At 49.4% G+C, this 13,998-nt stretch overlaps 1 protein-coding gene across 17 annotated transcripts in view; it reads right to left on the bottom strand.

Annotated features, from left to right (window-relative positions):
- Positions 1-13,998, bottom strand: part of LOC141999708 (kynurenine--oxoglutarate transaminase 1-like) — a 51,864-nt gene that overhangs the window by 9,039 nt on the left and 28,827 nt on the right. For 9 of the 17 annotated variants that reach the window (XM_074973407.1, XM_074973408.1, XM_074973401.1 and 6 more), the window contains 12 exons: positions 13,547-13,605; positions 12,756-12,906; positions 11,340-11,489; positions 9,083-9,169; positions 7,964-8,092; positions 7,105-7,225; positions 6,677-6,753; positions 6,263-6,352; positions 5,334-5,520; positions 4,698-4,774; positions 3,917-4,003; positions 501-543 (listed from right to left, as the gene is read on the bottom strand). In XM_074973407.1, coding sequence (XP_074829508.1) covers positions 501-543; positions 3,917-4,003; positions 4,698-4,774; positions 5,334-5,520; positions 6,263-6,352; positions 6,677-6,753; positions 7,105-7,225; positions 7,964-8,092; positions 9,083-9,169; positions 11,340-11,489; positions 12,756-12,906; positions 13,547-13,599 — 1,252 coding nt within the window. In that variant the 5' untranslated portion in view covers positions 13,600-13,605. Of the gene's footprint in view, positions 1-500; positions 544-1,810; positions 1,941-2,328; positions 3,355-3,916; positions 4,004-4,697; positions 4,775-5,333; positions 5,521-6,262; positions 6,353-6,676; positions 6,754-7,104; positions 7,226-7,963; positions 8,093-9,082; positions 9,170-11,339; positions 11,490-12,755; positions 12,907-13,546; positions 13,606-13,998 lie in introns of those variants that run through there. The other 8 variants (XM_074973412.1, XM_074973409.1, XM_074973410.1 and 5 more) reach the window with 5 other exon arrangements.

The raw sequence follows: 13,998 nt of genomic DNA on the forward strand, positions 1-13,998 counted from the left end.
AATACTGTAATGGTTTATCACCAGAATTCAAGTAAATTCAAAAACCTACTACAGTTAGGGCAACTAGACAGGACCTGGTGACAGCATGTGGACAGAGAGAGACAGGGGAGGAAAATAGGAATAAAATATGACATCAAGGTTGTACACCTGAGTGCCACACTATCAACAGTAAGAGAGAAAAGAGTGTTTGTCTTCTTTCCTGAGACAATCAACAAAAATGCTAACCATGGCTAGTTTTTTGTAATGTGAAGACACATCCAGTAGAAATTTGGCATGCTTGTCACTTCACACATGCTACCATGCCAGTCCTTGGATGGCAACTTCTTTATCATGAGCCAGCCTAGTTTGGCTTTGAATCAATGACCCACAAGTAAAAGGGCTCTGGATTTCATGAAGAGCCTGTCCTCCAGCTAGTCAAGCTATTTGATGGATGTTTGAAGGTTTCTTTCTAAGAGCACTGGAAATTATACACATAATACGTAAAAAAAGTGTCTCCTTACTTTCTTGTTTCCATTTACGCCAGTCAACCTTTTTCTCTTTCTCCTAAAAAAGAAGCAGTGAACTATTTACATTCCATCAGCTGGCTAACAAGGATCACAAAAGTTATAAGTACAACAAAAATTCATCCAGATGTAGAGCTCTCTCAACAAGCAAGGCACTGGGAGAGACAGGTTAAGGAAGCGATGGTGCCTCTAGAATCAGAGATCCCTCTCTGCCTTGTTTACAGAAGCAGCATTAGGGCCTTTACTCCAGTTAGGTTGTGCACTCTAGCATTCAAGGGCTCCTCTACACTAGTGAAATTTGCACCCATTTTCATGATGTAGTAACATCAGTATAAACTTTTCAGGTAGGCATACTGTACTAGTGCAAAACAGGGCATGTAAACATACCCGTTTCATAATGGTGTATTGCATCCAATCCAAAGGTTTGCACAGAGTAGCTACGTTTACACCCCCTTCCTGCCTCCCTTCCCAACAAACAAAACACAAAAAGCTCATGCTCAAATAAACTGGTTAGTCTCTAAGGTGCCACAAGTACTCCTTTTCTTTTTTCTTTTTACGAATACAGACTAACACGGCTGTTACTCTGAAACAAAACACAGTATAGATAGGGCAACACTTTCATTTCTGGCCCTTCTAGGACATGTCTACGTTGCACTGTAAACCCAGGCATGTGGGACCTGCACTTCTGGTGTTTCCAAGCCCTCGCTTTGAGCACCCTAACTGCATTGTAAATCTGGGTTTACAATTGCTGGACCATGCGAAGGCATCCATACCACACTATACAGACCTTCTGACCCAGGTCTGTCGCTTGAGCGGCATCCACACTACCAGATGACAGGATTTGGACCAGGTCTCGCTGGGACCTGAGCTCAGCTCCCCAGCAGGGCCGAAGACCTGGGAGCTTGCTGACCGGAGTCAGACAGATTTGCGTGTGAACAGTAGCAAGGTGGGGGATGGAGCTGGGCTCAAAGCTGAGCTGCTGAGCCCGAGGTTTACACCGCCGTGTAGACACACCCACACGTGTCTGCGCCCAGAGCAGCAGGCACCCTCACCCCAGCACAGCCCCTGGCCAGCCTTCAGCGGGGAACGACCCGCGTGGGCCCGATTCAGATCCCACCCCCGCGTCACTCCGGGGCTGGTGGCAGAGCAGGAAGCCCCCCCGCCATACGGACCCCGCCCGGGGAGACAGCCCAGCACGTGGGGCCCCCGCGGCGCAGAGGAAGGGGGAGAGCGGGCCCGCGCTGAGGGGCCCCCCCGAAAGCGGGCCCGCGCTGAGGCACACCCCTCCCCCCGCCGCCATGACCCACCGGCAGGCCTCGCGACCGTTTAGCGCCACCCGCCATTTTCCCTCCGGCCTCCGCGGATTATTATTGGACGAAGGAACCTCCCAGGCCCCGCCTCTCGTGCCCCTTCCCAAGGGCCCACGCGGATGAGTCACGTGACAGCGGAGGCGGGTCATAAACAGTGCGGCCGGGGGAGGTGGCACGTGCCAGCCCCGCCCCCGGCACGACTCTGTCCGCCCTCGCCCGCCCGGTCCCCTAAGCTAAGCAGGGTCCGTTTAGTTCCACCCGTGGATGGGAGACAGTGAATGGCCAGGTACTGTTGAGTCACGGGAGGAGGAGGGGAACTCAGCGAGATAATGTCCCCTCTAACTCAGCAGGCCTGTATGGCCCTAGCGGTACCAAAGTCCAGAGGCTGGTGTGTGACCACAGACTCTGGCTCTAGGGCAGGGCCAAGGCTCTAGGGCAGGGCCATGCATACACAGGGGTGCAATGCAGAAAGTAAGCCGCAGTAATGGCAAAAGAAAATGCAATTTTAAATCCAGTTCTTTTTTATTGTACTAATCTAACAATTCCTTTTATCCTCACACCTTTGAAACATACAGGAAAGTGACAGGTGTTTTAAGCTAGTTGGTCATCCTCCCTTGGCCTGGTCAGCAAGGCAAATTCTCTTCTCAGGCTCTGTCCACACTGGACTTTTATTGGTAAAACTTTAGTCATTCAGTGGTGTGAACACCCCCACCCCCACCCTTGCACAACAAAAGTTTTACAGATGAAAAGTGCCGGTGTAAACAGTGCTTTGTGGGGAGGAGAGCTCTTCTGCCAACAAAGCTACCGCTGCTTGTGGGTAGAAGTCTTTTGTCGGTGGGATAGCTCTCGCCCCCTGATAAAGAGCAGCTACACTGTGCACCTTTTAGTGGCACAGCTGTGTCGCTAAATGGTGCGTAGTGTAGATATAGCCTCAGTGTCTCTGGTGCAACATCCATAGCTTCAGCAGAATTGCAATGGCATAAGAGCAGAATTTGGCCATTGTCTGTAATTCAGCAGCGTCAATGCAGCCCCTCTGCATTCAAGGTAAAATATTATTGATGACCAGAGCAGATGGAAAATGTTATGGGGCGGGAGGGGGAGCCCAGCAACTATTTTTGCCTTGTTTTTTAGCTGCAGGGAACCCAGGATGAATAAGTCAGTGAAGCTTTTGAAAGTAAAAAGAGGAAATAAAGTTTTGCCGGTGTATATACAGGCTCAGAAGTCCCAAGGAACAGTAAAACCTTTTCGCTACTGGACAGCAATGAGAAGCTCTGAACCAGATCTGAGGGCTGACAAACCTCTTGCCCATGTGCATGATAGAGAAGGTGACCGAAATCCAATGAGGCAATAAAGCGTTAAAATAAAGACAGTAAGCAAAGAATCTGCACGATGGCTGCATCAAGGAGAGCAGGACATAGCAGCAGATCAGGGCAGAGTGCAGGCGAGCCTGCCTGGTATTCTGTCCAAAGCATTCACTGGCCGGTTTTCTCCAGACTCCATTGTTGCAGTATGTCTTCTGCTGCCTTCAGCGTAGCTTCCTCCTGAGCAAACACCAGATTGTCAGCCATACCAGGCTCCATGCCCACACCCTCCCTCTCCACACTGAATAATAAAATACAGTTATGTAAGATTTATATCCCCCATTTCATCCTGAAGGATCACAAATGCTGTATATACAGCACCACTAAAATGCAGCCACTGCTGGGACAGAGGGCAGCAGCTAAGCAGCCAACCAGAGCACATCAATCTTTAAACAGTAACAGAGGATGAGAGGAACTTTTGGCCAGATGTACTGGGGTGAAACTCTACTCTTATTCAAAGTGCACTGGAATCTTTAGTGACCATGAATGAACAGAACCTGGATTAGGATCTCACATGAAAGACACTCACAATGACTTCATTTTTTTTTAATCTACCTCTGAGGGCTGAAAAATTGAGTCAGTCCTGCCAGACTTTGAACCTGTGGTTCCTGGTTATTGTTTGGTGTTTTAAGCCCCAAGTCTTTGCCAGAAAGAATAAGTGGCTTAGGCCTCATTTACAGCAGTAGCCCTGATCACTGCCTGAACTTACTCCTCTTCTTTCATGTTGCCCCAGATGCCTCACCTTCACAAAGCAGAAGCGGATGAGATGGTCAAAATTCCTCTTGTGTGGAGTGCTGTAGAAAGCGGAGACTGGAATGGCAACTAAACCCTGTGAAGGGGTGGGGGGAAAAGAGGGTGCATCCAGGGTTACTTTTTTCTCAGCTTCTGCACATTGCCTTATGCTACTCTCTGATCAGAAAAGGACCCAGTAAGTTCATTGCTCCTGGACACCCCAGGTTACTGAGCAGACATGAGCCACGCTTCCAGCTGCATGCTTTTCAAGATCAGAGTCAAACATCTCAATAGAAGCCATCCTGCCGCCCAGCAAACCAGGCATTATCCCCCCGCCCGCACCCTGTGTCCTTGGCGGACATATTGGTGGCTCAGCCTCCGTGTCAGGATGCTCACAGAGCCAATCGGCAAGATGAGGGAATGACACGGGCAGCAGGGTGTAACAAGATGATCATTTGGTGCAGAAGGACATCACAGAGGGGGCATCATACCCTGACTTCTGAAGGAACATGGTGGAGTGTGGAGATATAACCAGATGGCTAATCTAGGTGATACCATTAATGCGCTCCTTTGGTATGAGACAGGACACTAGAAGGAAGAGGATTTGAATTACAAAGGCGGTGTACTCGACTGGTGGGGCAATGGTAGCAAGCCTTAAGTAATAGGTCCAGTGATTTCAAGTCAATGCTCCACCATCACAAAATCCAGCTCCCTCAAATCAAACTAGAACAAAGAGAATGGGGAAACCTTCCCAGAAAACAAGCACCCTGCAGCGAGACAGAGGTCTTTACCTTGTTTATAATCATCCACTTTATAAACCGAGAGTCGTAGGGTTCATCAGAGTCCGGGAGGTCAGGTACTTCACTTACTGCAAGAGACACACAGCACAATGGGCAAGGGGAATGATGGAACAAATGGGACACAGATGGATTTCCCAATTGAGCCAAGTATCCACATGGCACCAGATGCCATTGTGGGCAAGCACAGTAGTGTGTCCCCTTGAGGGACTTGGGTTTGAACTGTGGCTCAGGTCACAGGTGAAAACATATATGGCCATTTCATCCTCACCAGTTTAACAGGAGTTGTCAGTCTCTGCTCAAGAGAATCCCAAGGCCAGGAAAGATCCTCGCACAGAGGTGGTCACAGGCCACACAAACAGGTGAGTTTGTAGATGTGTGGGAGACATGGCATAGCACATGCTCACGCTGTGCCCAATTTAAGTCAGTGCTACTAGATCATCACTTCATTAAGCAACAAATTCCCCACCACCGCCTGCCGTGGTCTTTCCTTTCCCTTCCCCACTCAAAGTGAAGACAATGGAGCAGGCTTTATCTTATTCTAGACTCCGCAACACCCACGTCCAAGCTGTGAGCTCCATCCCTTTAATGTGAAGGTCAGAAGCAGACAAAACAGTCATATGAACTTACTGAACTCTGAGACGTCTGCCATCAGGAAGTAGGTGCCCTCAGGGACAATGGGTTTCATGCCCACGGCAACTAGGCTCCGGACTAGCCAATCCCGCTTCTGCTGCAGCTCCTGAGCCAGCTGGACAAAATAACTGTCTTGCTTCCCATAGTTGTCAAACTCTCTTTGGAATGCCTGAGCCACTGCTTCCTAGAGAGAGCGGGGGTGGATGATGGAGAAAGACCCAGGCAGAAAGAATCCCCTGTGTGCACTCAGAGCATCAGAGGGACCCCTCTCTCCAGATGAAAGCAGCAAAATGCTCAGAGTTCACTGTAGGCTTACTTGCAAATTCTAGAAGCAGCCCATGAACTGGGGTTTTCGCTTTTGTTCAGATGCATAGTAGATAACAGGTGGGTTAAAACACCAGGCCTAGATCAATAAAATCTTGGCTTCCCACCCCTCAACCGAAAACCTCCTCCCCCAGCTCCGGAGACAGCCAATACTGTGCAGAGAGCATGCTTGACAAGTTGGAGTCACTTGACTCTGTCCCCTGCCCTCCAGGCATGTTGTGAAGTGATTTGAGAGGAAGATATCCTGGGTCACAATGCATCATCTTCTGTCTGTTTCCTGGGCTGACAATGACCAGCTATGCCTCCGGCTGTTCATTTGCCACTTCCAAACCATAGACAGGAGGCTTGAGAAAGGTGTTCTTCCAATGTCCTAACCTGACTATTATACCACCCCAATAGGACTGAGCAAGCTTGCTGGTTCTGCACTTGCTTGGGGAAGTTGCATCTTACCTGGATGGTATGTGTGAGTGGTCTCTTAACTCTAGGCTCTGCACAGTTGTGGTCTGGGGAGACAATTACCAGATCTCTCCCTGGAGGGGCTCTGCGGCTTGCATCAGACATCTGATTTGAGGCAATGCCTCTCCAGGTGAATGGCCCCTTACCTGAGCCGCTGTCGGACAGTGATACACAGAGTTCTGGTGGACAGTTCTGAGGTGTTTCAGAAGGCGATCAGGCCCCAAACTCCAGCCAACCTGTTACAACACAGAGATGGGGGGGATGTTTCAGATTCCCAGGTATCTTACACCTGCTCCACTTTATTTACATACTGCCACTTCACACTATATTCTGCACAAGACCAGGTCCGTTTGTAAAGCTTCCAGTTACCTCTGATCCCTCCAATTTAAAGACAAACAGAGAGATTCCCCAACAATCAGAGAAATTTCAAGGAATAGAAGAAATGGGTTTGATTTCAGGGAGACTGGCCCTCAGCCAGAGTCCTACACTGGAACAACTGAATCAGGGGTCAGAAAGGTTTTATGTGGGGGAAATTCCCCTGCCACTCCAGAATCCATCACCTTCCATCCTGTGGTGCTGAAGGTTTTGCCAGCACTCCCAATGGTTATCGTGCGATCCCACATGCCCGGCAAGCTGGCTGTCAATGAAACAAGAGAGAAAAAAAGCTAGAAGATCTCAATCTTTGAGGGGGCCATTTAGGGATCTGGGGCAAAAATTGGGGATTGGTCCTGCTTTGAGCAGGGGGTTGGACTAGATGACCTCCTGAGGTCCCTTCCAACCCTGATATTCTATGATTCTATGAACCTCACTTAAATACTCAATTCACCCTCATATGTTGTGGGACAAAGCAACTGAAATAAATGTGACTGGTCACTGTCTCCCCTCCAAATACAGCAGCTTTGATAAATGCTTCTCTGTGCTCCCAAAGGAAAGAGCTGCAGACTGAGAGGAGGCACAGGCAGAGACACAGACAAGCCATGCTCCTTACCAATCCGGATGTGCTCCTTCCCATCATAGACCAGCCATTCGTACACTTCATCACTGAAGCACAGGACATCGTGTTTCACACACAGGTCTGCGATGAGCTCCATCTCCTCCCTGGTGAACACCTATGCCAGGTAGGCAGAGGAGAAGGAGAAATCAGGCACAGCATTTCTGAGCTCCACAACCCCACAGTGGGTTCTCAGGCTCAGCCCTAGTGGGGCTTGTGGGCCCCAGCACCAGCATCTCAGCCAGATGTTCTCTCCCTGGAGCAGGCAGACAATTGGCAGGAACGGGGGAGACCGCCACCAACAGGAGGGCCACTCTCACCATCCTTATTACAGCAGCAGCCTCCACCCAGACCCAGGGACCAGGCTCTCCTCAGGGCACTTCCTCCTCCTCAAATTACCCAAGTAGGACTATTCCTGCTGGCTACAGGCTGAGGTGCTCCCTCCCACCCCCAGACAGCTGTGTGTCACCTCTGGAGATGCTCCCTGTCAGCCGGGAAGTGAAAGACGAGGCTGCTGTAGCCCATCTCTCTTCGCAGTGAGTGTAATGTGCTAATGCTAGGTCATCTGACCAAGGGAGGCTAAAAGCTATCCCTCCCTCCCTCCTGCTCCTACATTCAAAGGCTGGTGATACAAGAGCTGCAAAGTGGAATCATCAGTGGATCATCTCACAAACACCCTCCAGCTTCTGGAGCTGCCAGATTTTCTGAGAATCTTCTTCAGAAAGAAGGAGCTGACTGTGGGACCCCACCCAAGCGCTGACTCTAAGGAGACACCCAGCACAGGCTTCCTCATGTAACTGTTTTCAGGGTCCCTGCAGAGGGAAGGGGGAGCTCTCCCAGCTGCTAGAGGCACTACCTTCCCCAGGGGGTTGTTGGGCGAGTTCAAAACGATGGCTTTGGTTTGTTTGGTAAACCTGGAAGCCAGCTCTGCTGGATCCAGCTGCCAGTCTCTGCTGGACATCAGTTTTCCGGCTTCTGCAGCTTTCTGGAGAGGACAGTGAGGGAATCATGATTAAAAGCAACAAATGGTTGGGGACCTGGGGCAGCCTTGCCCCCTGCGCTGACTAGGAATCTCTCTGAGCTCTTAACAATAATACATTGCCCATCTCCAGCCCCCTCCTACTGACCATCTCAAAGCACTCCGTGAACATTAATGGATCAAGCCACCTCACAAAACCCCTGGTGAGGTAGATGGATGTAATTACCATGATTTTACAGATGGGGAAACCGAGACACAGAGAGGTGCATGGCTTGCCCACAATAACACAGCAAGTCAGTGTAACAGACAAGAATAGAACCCAGGAGTCCTGCCTGACTTCTAGTCCTGTGCCTTAATCTTCAGTCCATCCTCTCTCCCTGTTTTAGAATAATGGAGGTTGGGTAGTCATGAGGTTGGAAACAAATCCACCGTCCTCTCTCCAGCCAGGTCAGCATGCACATACTGTTCCCAATGCTCAGGGCTTTCTGTCAGGGAGTTGCTGAAGTCTTGAGTTCCAGGTAATGTTCAGGATCAGCCTTATGCACAAAGCAAGAGGCTTCTTGGGACCTGCTCTTTTAGGGACCTTCTCAACTTACTGCAAGGTCTTCAACCCACAGGCTGACGTAAGTACATCCGTGGCAGCAGGACCAGAGAGGAAGGAAAGTCCCCCCTGTCAGGACCCTGACAATGGGATCAGTGTGGAGAGGAACAAATGATCTGGTTCCCCATTTCCAGCAACTTGGGGCACCACAAATCGTGGGATTGGCCCTGATGAAACTGCAGGCCCTACTGAACCTGACCTGGGTTCTTATCACGCAGAAGCCAGTTCAAAGCCAACCTTACCACTCCTACCATCAAGTTTCATTCAGGACACACTGTAAAGCTGCCTCTCACCCTCGCATGCCATTTCCATTCAGAGGTGTAGGAGAGAAAGAGAGCAGCAGGCTTTTTAAAGTCTGCAGACCTCATAGCGGCTTTGCTTTGATGCCCACTTACTGATCGCAGTTGTACGAACACAGGAGTGCCCCCAGCCATCTTCACCATTGGCTCGTAGCAGTCAAAGAATGGCTCAATGATAATCACCTGGGAAGGCACCAGAGGGAGTGTCAGAGAACTCACAGTCCTTCTTTGATCAATGCTGATGAATGCAGGGAGAGGTTGGAGGGCGTTACCTATTAGCTCTGTGTTCTTGGGGAACCAGGGAGCAGTACCCAGCCTGTCTGACTCACGAAAGACCCCCCCACCTCCTACCCAGCCTCTGCTTGAATCAAAACCGATCAGAAGAAAGACTTACAAAAAGCAATGAAAAGACAGTGGGAGACACACCTAAACACCTGGGATAAGGGTGACAGGATTAAGGAAACTCCCCTAGCGTCATTTGCATTGAAGATGGGACAAAGAGGCATCTCCATTAGCATACAGAATGGAAAACAGAGACTCTAAGGAAAGAGCCGCAGGGAACTCTGGGACAACAAAAGCAGGGAAGCACTGCATGATGGGGGATATCTGCTCCAGATGTTAATGAACCCATGCCTGCACACACCAAGCTCAGTAGTTATCAGACCAATTCTAGTAATAAATCCTGTATTGATATCCAAAATAGTGAAGCTCCCTAATTGCATTCTGAGCTTCCTCCAAGGAACACCGCCCATAGCCAGGAATGATCAGTTCCTTTTGTCTAGCCTGAACAAAACAAACTTTGGTATACTCCCTTGAGCCATCAGTTTACCCACAAACAAATCTAGTGTTCTCCCTTGAACCATTGTTGTTTCCCTACAAAAACCCCTACCCATGCTCAAGTGTTCTGATGCCTGGATCCAAAATCTGCATGAAACCGTTGGGACTTCATCTTCTCCTAACTGATCGTGCTGGGGGCTCTGCCTGTCTCCAGCACTTTGGACCCTCAGCTACCACTACCGCCTGGGAATCCCGATCCATTCAAGCTTCCCGGCATGGTGAGAAACCAGCTCTCTCTCTCTCGGTATAGCCTTCTGATCCTGACTTGTGTGATCAGTAATAGTTTTCTAAACCTGACTTTCATAATCAAGTTTAAGTTATATTTAATATTATAACTGTTTTGTTTGTTTGGCTCCCCTATGGTTATTACCTGGCAATAAATAACTTTAATAGTTAAGCTGGTTGCTTCTCTCTCTCTCTCTCCCCATCGTGGGTGTTTTTTGGCTTCCTCATTCACTCTGCAGCAACGCTCCTTATACCTAAGCTAAAAGAGCTCTGAAGCGCCCAAAAATCCTGTAGGGTTTGCTCATCAAGTGGGTTACGACCAGAACAATTGTAACATGAAAGTGGGGATAGGGACGTGCTGAACCTGGGACATATGAGGGTGGCAGCTTGAAAGTGCTGCTCGACCCAGCCTGCTCAGGCGGGCTCTAGTCTGGTGCGGTGCCCGTGGCATATTGAGGGTGACCGTTTGGAGGTGCTGTTTGACTCGGCCTGCTGAATCCAAGGACCTTTGAGTGTGACAGTTTGGAAATGCTGCTCCACCCAGCCTGCTGAGTCCAGGGACATATAAGGGGTCAGCTTGGGAGTGCTGATTAACCCATTCCTCTCAGACATGCTCTATTAATGTGTGTGTTCGTCTGATTCTGGGGCTGGAAGAACCCAGCCTTGGGGAACCTAGGTCATGTAGGATAGCTCCATTCGGAGGGAACTTACAGCAGGGAGAAGTAGAGTTCCATATGAGAATACAGTGACACAAGCAGTACATTAACAGATTTACAGAACACTCCCCCCCCCAAAGAGTAACCCTAATAAATGAGCATACCCCAAGTAACGGGCAAATCTGGTAACAAGGGGGCAGGAGACTTCACTCCCAGCTCTAAGGTCATTCATTACTTTATGCTCCGGATCTCAGACCCCAGAGAGGCTGGGTACCAGAAAGGAGAACAAACCGAGTAGGGGCAGACTTGCCACTCATGGAAATGAGAGTGTTGGTGAGTGCCCATTGGGAGATATGTCCTTTAGTGAGAAAGAGTGTAACAGCTGAGGACTGAAGAGGACAAGGATCCACAGAAATGTGGGTTTGGGTGTCCTGCTCCAGAGGCAAGGTTTGGACTAGAATTCCAGGCTGCCCCATACAAACAGAAACAGGTGAGCAGCCCTTCCTCAGTGGCCAGGGGGCCTCCATAAATGAGTATGAGCCTCCAGCTTCCTTCAGATTCCACAATATGGTGGGGTCAGAACAAGTGCATCTGGCGGGATTTAGCTGTGCGACAGATGGAGAGTCCTTGATTACCTCATCGCCTTCATCAACCAGAGCCTGGAAACAGCAGAAAAGGGCTTCGTATGCCCCGACCGTCACCAGCACATTGGTCATAGGGTCAAGTTCTTGCCCTAGCAGCTTCCCAAAGAAGCGGGCCAGGTTCGTCACCAGCGCTGGGTGTCCCTGTAGCAAGGAGTCAGGGAAGAGAGTCACACAGCTCCGCCTGGATCATTAGGACTTAGCAACAAATAGAAGCAGGACATTGTTAGCAAGGTAGCTGACACAACCCCCCACCCTGCAAGTGTAACCTAGCCCAAGGACAAAAATGTAATGCTCACTGGAGTTTGTAGCCCGGTCAGTACTAAGAACATTTAGAGGAAACATTGGTTGAGCTCCCTCCCTTCCAAGTGGCTTGGGGTCCTTGTAGGCCAGGTTATTAAGAATAAGCCAGTTCAGCTACCTTGAACTTGCTGCGCTAACCTCTCAAGAGGGTGCAGATATTAACTTTGCCAATTATCCCTTTTGCTGCTGACTCCCACCACAGCCTCTGTGCAGCAGTGGAATGCAGAGGTCTTTTTGGAGATGCTGAGGTTCCATTGGGCTATTGGCATTTCCTAGAGGAAGGGCTGACACCAGGTCAGGGTTGGAGGCATTTTTTGCCCCATGTGATTTGCATGGTAACAACTTCACTGCTGCCAAATGAAACTTGAGGTTACCGTCTATCTGTCTTAGGTAGTTATATGGCCCCATCACGTACTACCCGAGCACCTCACAACACCCCTGTTAGGCAGGGCTATGCTATTATCCCCATGTTGCAGAAGCGAAACTGAGGCCCAGAGAGACTACATGACTTGCCCAAGGTCACACAGGGAGTCTGTGATGGAGTAAGGAATTGAACCTGTGTCTCCCAAGTCCCAGACCAGCACCTTAACTATTGGATCTTCCCCTCAACAATAACCCCAGTAAGTTCTGATATTGTACGGGTGGAAGGCAATTCTGTTGTTTAAACAAGGTGGAAATGGACTGTTCAGTCAATAGAGCAATATAGTCAACGGATGATTCCAGGGCAGTTTAGAGTGCTGCTAATCCCCCTTCCCCCCCACAGCCCCACCTGCAAAGTTCTTGCACAACTGCCAGACAGCATGAAACTCCTTGGATGGTGAGTGGAGGAGGATGTGGGAAGTGGGGGTTGAGGTGACTTTGCTTCCCCACTGCCCCCTCCCCTTTTCAAAAAGAACTTTCAGCTCCTGCGCCACTCTGCTCCCCTCCCCTCCAGAGAAGAAGCCAGTGACTCCCCAGCTCCACTCGGCCCAGCCAAAATGTCTATTTGCTCTGCACAAGGGAGTTTTTCAAGCCTGGGCCTATTTAACTCCACCGTGAGCTGTAAGGGGCAAAGGCAATCAGGCAGCAACATCTGCTCTAAAAGAAGGAGGTGGATCTCTCACGCACAAAGGCCCGGGTATACTGGTGCAGCATGATGTTCTCCCCACTGACGGCCTTCTTAAATGCCTCCTTCACAAAGTCTGGCGGGGAAAAGTCAGGGAAGCCCTGGCCAAGGTTCACATTTGGGTAAGTGGCAGCCAGTTTCACAAATTCCACCCTACAGAGAGAACAACAGGGTTTATAGAGGGTCCCAGCCCGCCCACGCTGGCACACCACTCTTCTTGCCAGGAGCCCTTTGTCTGATAAATTAACAGAATAGCTCTTCCAGGCAAAGGATATATACAGGGCAGCAACTTCAGTGCCTAAGACTGCATTGGGCCCATCTTAGGAGACTCCAAAGCAGCAGCAGCCCACCTACTGCCACAACAGCCCAGCTGCTGTAACAGAAAACTTAGGGGCCTTTTCTAACACATCCTTAATGATCACACTGCAGCTAAGGAGAGTTACAGAACACCACCCAAAACTATTCCCTAGAGCCACCACTATGTCTAAGGCTGCATTGGTTTCTCCTGCTCTTCAGCTAGTCTTCTATCTAGCCCCTTAATTTGTCCCCTCTTCCAGGATGCTTACCCATAGCCATTTAGATCTCTGCTATGGAACCTTGTCTAAAAGCTTCTTGAATATTGAAATATACTTTAGCCACTGAGTCTCCATTACCAAAGCACATAATCTCTGCCAGATACTCCATTGGGTTAGCATTACCTCCCTTGCCTGAGTCTATGCTGGTTATATCTTATATCAGACTTCCAGGGTCTGCTCCATTCAGAGTTGCCCAGCCCCAAGTCATGCAGACTTACCAGATGTTCTTGTCCACTCCTTCCAATCTTCGAGCTTGAACCGGCCTTGACATTTTTGTCTGCAGAGGGGAAAAGAAAAAGTGTTAAAAGCTTTCACTAATGCCAAGACGGAATCCATATCCAAAGAGGCCAGTACCTCCCTCAGAGCAGCCGATACCTTAGAGTTTTGCCCAGTTAACCACAAATTGTGTGTTCTTATCCAGGTTTTCATAATCATTGACTGGGCAGCTGAGAATAAAACTGTAACAATGATAGTTTGCCCTAGTGTAGTGCCTCCCATCTGAGGTACAGGGACTTTACAAGGAAGCAAGATCAGAAAGATTGAAATTGGCAGAGAATTAACTTTTATTTTCAAGTTTCAGAAGAGTTTAGAAAACCATGAATGTACAAAAAAGGATGTAAATTCTGACCAGGCAGCTGGCAGTGTCCTTTTAAACCTAATGGCAGAAGGA

Source organism: Natator depressus, chromosome 16, assembly GCF_965152275.1.
Source record: "Natator depressus isolate rNatDep1 chromosome 16, rNatDep2.hap1, whole genome shotgun sequence".
Classification (NCBI taxonomy): domain Eukaryota; kingdom Metazoa; phylum Chordata; order Testudines; family Cheloniidae; genus Natator; species Natator depressus.